General features: G+C 46.7%; 1 protein-coding gene across 1 annotated transcript; it reads right to left on the bottom strand.

The window, feature by feature from the left end:
- Positions 1-2,214: 2,214 nt before the first annotated feature.
- Positions 2,215-3,144, bottom strand: LOC122929200 (olfactory receptor 10A7-like). The gene has a single exon (XM_044282706.1). The coding sequence runs from the start codon at positions 3,142-3,144 to the stop codon at positions 2,215-2,217; it is 930 nt and encodes a 309-aa protein (XP_044138641.1).
- Positions 3,145-8,131: the final 4,987 nt, after the last annotated feature.

Genomic DNA, 8,131 nt, shown 5'->3' with positions numbered 1-8,131 from the left:
TGCCGGGGCCTAAATATATGCCAATGGACTGTTCCAATGTTGGGTGACGTGAAGCCTGATTCTCTGCTATGAAATGCAGACTAATTCTCTGCTGACATGAAGCCAGATTCTCTGTTACGGGACCTCTCTCCTCTGCCTGGGTGCTGGGCCTAAATATATGCCAATGGACTGTTGCACTGGTGGCTGACGTGAAGCCTGATTGTCTGTTACGGGACCTCTCTCCTCTGCCTGGGTGCTGGGCCTAAATATCTGACAATAGACTGTTGCATTGGTGGCTGACGTGAAGCCTGATTCTCTGCTATGATATGAAGACTGATTCTCTGCTGACATGAAGCCAGATTGTCTGTTACGGGACCTCTCTCCTCTGCCTGGGTGCTTGGCCTAAATTTATGACAATGGACTGTTGCAGTGGTGGCTGACGTGAAGCCTGATTCTCTGCTATGACATGCAGACTGATTCTCTGCTGACATGAAGCCAGATTCTCTGTTACGGGACCTCTCTCCTCTGCCTGGGTGCTGGGCCTAAATATATGCCAATGGACTGTTGCACTGGTGGCTGACGTGAAGCCTGATTGTCTGTTACGGGACCTCTCTCCTCTGCCTGGGTGCTGGGCCTAAATATCTGACAATGGACTGTTGCATTGGTGGCTGACGTGAAGCCTGATTCTCTGCTATGATATGAAGACTGATTCTCTGCTGACATGAAGCCAGATTGTCTGTTACGGGACCTCTCTCCTCTGCCTGGGTGCTGGGCCTAAATATCTGACAATGGACTGTTGCATTGGTGGCTGACGTGAAGCCTGATTCTCTGCTATGATATGAAGACTGATTCTCTGATGACATGAAGCCAGATTGTCTGTTACGGGACCTCTCTCCTCTGCCTGGGTGCTGGGCCTCAATTTATGAAAATGGACTCTTACAGTGGTGGGTGACGTGAAGCCTGATTCTCTGCTATGATATGAAGACTGATTCTCTGCTGACATGAAGCCAGATTGTCTGTTACGGGACCTCTCTCCTCTGCCTGGGTGCTGGGCCCAAATTTATGAAAATGGACTCTTACAGTGGTGGGTGACGTGAAGCCTGATTCTCTGCTATGATATTAAGACTGATTCTCTGCTGACATGAAGCCAGATTGTCTGTTACGGGACCTCTCTCCTCTGCCTGGGTGCTTGGCCTAAATTTATGACAATGGACTGTTGCACTGGTGGCTGACGTGAAGCCTGATTGTCTGTTACGGGACCTCTCTCCTCTGCCTGGGTGCTGGGCCTAAATATATGCCAATGGACTGTTGCATTGGTGGCTGACGTGAAGCCTGATTCTCTGCTATGATATGAAGACTGATTCTCTGCTGACATGAAGCCAGTTTGTCTGTTACGGGACCTCTCTCCTCTGCCTGGGTGCTGGGCCTAAATTTATGAAAATGGACTCTTACAGTGGTGTGTGACGTGAAGCCAGATTCTCTGCTATGGGACCTCTCTCCAATTGATTTTGGTTAATTTTTATTTATTTAAAAAAAAAATTTAATTCATTTCCCTATCCACATTTGTTTGCAGGGGATTTACCTACATGTTGCTGCCTTTTGCAGCCCTCTAGCCATTTCCTGGGCTGTTTTAAAGCCTTTTTAGTACCGAAAAGTTCGGGTCCCTATTGACTTCAATGGGGTTCGGGTTCGGGACGAAGTTCGGATCGGGTTCGGATCCCGAACCCGAACATTTCCGGGAAGTTCGACCGAACTTCTCGAACCCGAACATCCAGGTGTTTGCTCAACTCTAGTCAAAACTTTTGTAAAAAAAAAGAAAAATGCTAGAACTGCATGGCATTTTTTGTAAGCTCTTCAAACAGGTGATTGCTGTGGTGCTGGGAGTTGGACTCTCACCAATAGGAATGGCTCATCCCAACAATAGCCCATCCGTTTCTAAAACCTACATCACCCTTTTACGTACCTGACCCCAGTTTCACCTCTTAAGATGGCCACTGTACCTAGATGGAAAATGAATGCATAGCTGGCCAAACACGTGGGCTTCTGTCTTTATCCACTTCTGTGGATTTAAACTCCACCCGTAGCCTCCATATACGATGTATTACACTGGAAGGATCAGTGGAAGCAGTGGACATTTACATTATGGACATTAATACACTTGTCTTACTGTCATTCTTCTTATTAGATTGTTTGTAGGTACAGTAAGTTGGACGAAACAATAAGAAACAAACTCATTTAAAGGGCAGAAGACATTTTGCTCTTGAGCTTCTTGAAGGCCTGCTTAATGTCTCTATTATTCAGACTGTAGATCATAGGATTGAGGAGCGGAGTCACTACAGTGTAGAATAGGGAGAGGGTTTTCTTTACATTTCCCCTATTTGAGTACAAATATATCATTATAAGTGATCCGTAATATAAAGACACCACGGCCAGATGAGAGCTGCAGGTGGAGAAGGTCTTCTGCCTCCCGGTCACAGATGGGATCTTCAGTATGGTGATAATAATATAAACATATGAGACCAAAATCACAATAAATGGGAAAAGTACAAATAGTACAGCCAGTATCTTACCTTCTATTTTCAGCAAAAAAGTGTCTGAGCAGGAAAGTTCCAGTATGGGATCAAAATCACAGAAGAAATGGTCAATGACGTTTGGTCCACAGAACCACAAATGACTCATTGTTGCTGCAACAGTCACTATATCAGCTAACATCATCATCCAACACAACAGAACGGCTTTCATACAAAATGTGAGGTCCATGACTAAAGAGTAATATAGAGGGTTACAGATGGCCTGATACCGGTCATAGGACATCACAGTGAGGAGAAGACATTCCAATGCCTCAGAGGCTGAGAAAAAATTAAATTGAGTCAAACATCCAATAAAAGACACAAAACTCCCTTCATTCAATTCAATATGGAGGGTGTTGGGTACGATGGTGGTGGAGAGCAGAATATCTGTGACGGACAGCTGTGTGAGGAAGAAGTACATGGGAGAGTGGAGGGATCTGCTGTAGGACACCACCAGAATGATGAGGAGGTTTCCACATACAGTCACACAGAAGATGGTCAGAAGCAGGAGAAAGAAGCAGATCCTAAAACTTTGTAAATTCTGAAATCCCAAGAGCAGAATCTCAGTCACCACGCTGGAATTGCTGTGTGACATTTTTGTTTTTTAATTTGAAAATAATTAATTTTAAAAATGCAATCAATTTTTTAGTACATGTCTCCTTCATAATTCCACTTCAGGATGATGAGATTCAGGATGATGAGGTTTAGTATCCCTTGTATTATTGTAGATCACTGTGAGATAAATGTAACTTCACTGGGAAAAAAGTAGAGTGATGAAGATTTGTGATATCTAAATTATAATTTTTCCTCTAAACATCCTGTGTAGGTTACAAGTACACACTGTGAATAATGCTCTGGATTTTTAGGAGCTCTCTTTGGAAAAAAAATAAAAACATGGGAATTTAAAGCTCTTTTTTATATTAGTACTAGTGTTAATCGAGCATGCTCAGCTTAACACTAGTTCGGCACGAGCATCTCGATGCTCGGCACATGGCGGTACTCGGCCGAGTACAGCATGTGCTCGAGAGCCATGCTCGAGTCTCCTCCCCGCACGTTTCCTGGCTGCTATGCAGCTAACAAACGTGCAGGGAGGTACTGGCACGCACTGTAATGCCGTAGCTATGTTGGCTACTGGCATTACAGTGATTGGCTATCTGGAAAAGCGTCGTCGGGTGCTATATAGCACCCGATGACGCGTGTTCGGCTCATTCTAAGTCAGGGAGAGCTGAGCATAGGAAGGGACAGAGAGTGTAGGGAGAGTAATTGAATATTATAAGTGTACAAAAACTTTTCATAGACCCAAAAGTACTTGTAAGGACTATTGTGTGTTACAGCAGCAATATATTTTTGTAGCGTAACCTGCGCTAAATTGCTCAATGTTAGGGAGAGCTGTGCATAGGAAGGGACAGACAGAGTAGGGAGTGTAATAGGAAGATTTTTATACAAAAAACTTTTCAGAGACCCAAAAGTCGTTTTAAGGACTATTGTGTGTGACAGCAGCAATATATATTTTTAGCGCATCCTGCGCAAAATACCGTGCAATGGGCCGCTGCGGACAATTAAATTATCTGCCGCACCGCATCTCCTGTTTAAAGTGTGCGCATCCATAAAATATCAGTGACATCCAGTGCAGTTTTTCCATAGACACTGCAAACTGTGACTTTACCTGTGGTACCTGTCCTGTATAACTTTTCCTCATCACAAATACTGTTGTAAGTTTTTTTGCACATACACTTCCAAATCCTACACTACTGTACGTGTGACATACTTTCAAGAATATATCACATTTAAAATGAGGAAGGCGAGCAGTAGGGGACGGGGAAGTGGCAGTGATGCTGATGGTGCACGCAGAGGTCGTGGTCCTGGACGCGGAGAAACTGTGCCTGCTGCAAGAGCACAAGAAAAACAATCATCCAAGATACCTAGCTTCATGTCCCAGTTTGTAGGGTGGCGAAGGACACCACTCTTGAAGTCAGCCCAGTGTGAGCAGGTGGTCGGTTGGATTGCAGCAGATAATGCTTCCAGTCGGTTAAGCACCATCCTTTCTTCCACCAAGTCCAGTCTCAGTAGCCAGGAGTCTGGTCCACACAATCCTCATCCTGATCCTCCTTCCTCACACCATTTACAGTCTGGCCAAACAAGTGATCCCACACTCGTATATTCCGAGGAGCTCTTTTTAGTGCCATTACTTGATTTGGCCCTCTCGCCAAGCACTCTTTAAGAGGGACATGAGATCTTGTGCCCTGATTCCCAACTTCTTGAGCATCCAGAGTCACAAGAACATGGTGGTGAACGGCAATTAGAGTTTAATGAGGTGAATGATGATGAGACACAGTTGCCAATGAGTCAACCACAATTACTGTCTCAAGAGGTTGATGAAGAGGATGAGACACAGTTAGCAATCACTGAGGTTGTGGTTAGGACAACAAATCAGGAGGATGATAAGAGTGAGGAAGTGGAAGAGGAAGTGGTGGACGATGATGTCACTGACCCAACCTGGAAAGGTGGGAAGCCGAGCGAGGACAGCAGTACAGAGGGGGAGGGATCTGCAGCACCTCAACAGGCTGGAAGAGGCAGTGGTGGCAAAAGGGAGAAGGCGGACCACAACAAACAGGCCCGCAACTGTTCCACGGACCATCCCCTTGCGGAAATCTCCCTTGCCAAGGGGTAGATGTTCCACAGTCTGGTGCATTTTTTAAGAAAGTGCGGATGACAAAAGAATAGTAGTTTGCAACTTGTGCCATACGAAAATGAGCTGGGGCGTGAACACTAGCAACCTCATTAGCACCAGCATGATCCGCCACATGGCATCCAAGCACCATAATAAGTGGGAGGAATGCCTGGGTTCACAATCTGTGTCTGTGGGTCACACTACTGCCTCATCTTTCCCTATGTTGAGTGCTGGCCAATCCCCTTTTGAAGTTGCAGACCCGGATGTCTTCCGCCCTTTACCTGGACCTTCGCAAGCACCATCAGCGACCACATCCACTTCTGTGTCCCAGCGCAGCATCCAAATCTCTTTACCCCAGGCATTTGAATGCAAGCAAAAATACCCAGCCACTAGTGATGAGCGAGCATGCTCGGCCGAATAGTGCTCGGCCGAATAAAACGGGTGCTCAAATACAATGGAAGTCAATAAGAAACAACAAGGTAATCCCTTCTTGGAAGACAAGAGAGTGTTTGGCTTATAAAAAAAAGGTTGGAAATTGATGGAAACCCCATCAAAATGGTTCAGCAACAGCATTAAGAGGATAGCTGGATGCATCCATTGTGGAAGCGCTCATCTCCATAGTCATCTGTATCGCCGTCCTCAGGACTGTGCTGTGGGGCAGGGGAGGGAGAGGTGTGTCCCTTCCCTGTTCCTCTGATAGGCTGCCGGAACTAGGCCGGCAACCTATCAGAGGCCGGCGAAGGCGGCATGATGACGTCATCGGGCTGCCTGAGCCGTACAGCGTGGGACACAGGCCGGAAGAGGCCTGCATCGCATCGCTGACATTGAGGTAAGTATAAGTGTTTTTTTTTTTTGTCTACAATACTGGTGGCTACTGATATGAGGGGGGCTGTGGCTAATGGCACATGATGAAGGGCCTCTGGCTACTGAAACATGATAAGGGGTGCTCTGGCTACTGGCACATGATATTGGGGGCTCTGGCTATGGGCACATAGGGCTCTGGCTATTGGCATATGATATGGGGGGGCTCTGGCTACTGGCACATGATGGGGGGCCTCTGGCTACTGGCACATAGGGCTCTGGCTACTGGCACATGATGGGAGGCCTCTGGCTACTGGCACATGATATGGGGGGCTCTGGCTACTGGCACATGATATGGGGGACCTCTGACTACTGGCCCATGATGGGGGGGGCCTCTGGCTACTGGCACATAGGGCTCTGGCTACTGGCACATGATGGGGGGCCTCTGGCTACTGGCACATGATATGGGGGGCTCTGGCTACTGGCACATGATGGTAGGGCTCTGGCTACTGGCACATGATGGGGGCCTCTGGCTACTGGCACATGGGGCTATGGCTACTGGCACATGATATGGGGGGGCTCTGGCTACTGGCACATATTATGTGAGTGCCTCCGGCTACTGGCACATGATATTGGGGAGGGGTCTTGTTAGTGGCACAATATGGTGGGTGGGGCTCTTATTACTGGCACATGATTGGGGCATCTATGGGGTCACATTTTACTGGCACATTATTGGGTGGCACTTCTTATTGGCACATTATTAGTGGGCACTATAGGGGCATCTACTGAGGCCACAAAGAAGGGGTATTTTATATAGGGGGCTCTGTACAGTAGCATTTTATACTGTGACACATTATTGTGGGAAGTTGGTAGAGGAGTACTATGGGGTCACCTACGGGGGGCACTAAGAAGGGGTATTTTATACTTACAAATTATGGGGGACACTGAGGGAATCTACTGGGGCACTATATATGGGGCATTTTATACTGGTACATTATGGGGGGCACTAGAAGGGAGGAGGGAGAGGAGCACTATGGGGGAATTTACTGGGGGAACTATATAGGGGTAGTTTATACTGGCACATCATGGGGGCACTATTTGGAACATTAGCTCAACTGGGGGCATTTCAAGGGGGTATTTTTTGCACTGTCACATTATAAGGAGAATTATTTCTACTGGGGGGGGGGGGCATTATGGTGGGCTTTATTACTCCCCCATGGTATGAGCCTCCTAGTAGTAGCACCAGTCTCTCCCTGCTCTGCTATCCCTCTGCCCCTTCTCCAAATCCTTATGAAATCTTTCTCATTAGGATAAAACACAACATCAGCTCCGCCGAGCCCCCAGCCAAGTGTTGAAGTGGTGTTCGAGATTCCCAAGGGCCAAGCCAAGTAATTGTAAGTTTTCATGTGAAATATGTTTGTTATACACATATAGCATACACTGTGCCACACAATATACAGTTTCTTCTGTATGAACGTCCACAAATTAAATCTCCAGAGTCAATACGGGACGTTAAAGTTAGCAAGTGCCTTATTGTTTTTCGCCCCAGGGCCCCATTTCACCTAGAACCAACCCTGGACAGATGGCAACCTTGTGCACTATGAGATATGCCAAACCAGCTCTCATCTGACTGAGAACCAGTAAATCTCTGTTATTTTGCATCTGTTGGATGGCATGGGTAGACCTGCACACCTAGATTAATATCATTAGGGCAACAGTCAGCTTCCGCTCTTTACAAGCGTCGAGTGGGCATTGATTTCTGACCTCTGTGAGGTTTTACGCAACTTTGTGGAATCAACACAGATGGTGAGAGGCGATAACGTGTAGCCATCCCACTTCTGTGTCTACTCAAATGCTCGCTGCTTACAATTAATGCAGACTTTTTGCATGTGGAAGAGGTAGAAATGGGGGAAGAAAGTACACAGGGTGATAGCCAGATCACCCTCAGTTCGTCTTCTCATCGCAAATTGGATAATAAGGAGGAGGAGCAGGAGACGGATGCCTCCTCTACAGAGGGTAGTACCCATGGAAGTTTTATTCCATCTATTCAGCGTGGGTGGGAAGAAGAGGAGGAAGAGGATGAGGAGATTGAGAGTGATCCTCCTGATGA

Source organism: Bufo gargarizans, chromosome 2, assembly GCF_014858855.1.
Source record: "Bufo gargarizans isolate SCDJY-AF-19 chromosome 2, ASM1485885v1, whole genome shotgun sequence".
In the NCBI taxonomy this organism is placed as follows: Eukaryota; Metazoa; Chordata; class Amphibia; order Anura; family Bufonidae; genus Bufo; species Bufo gargarizans.
The sequence above is the reverse complement of the archived record's forward strand: the minus strand, read 5'-3'. Positions and strand labels throughout refer to the sequence as shown.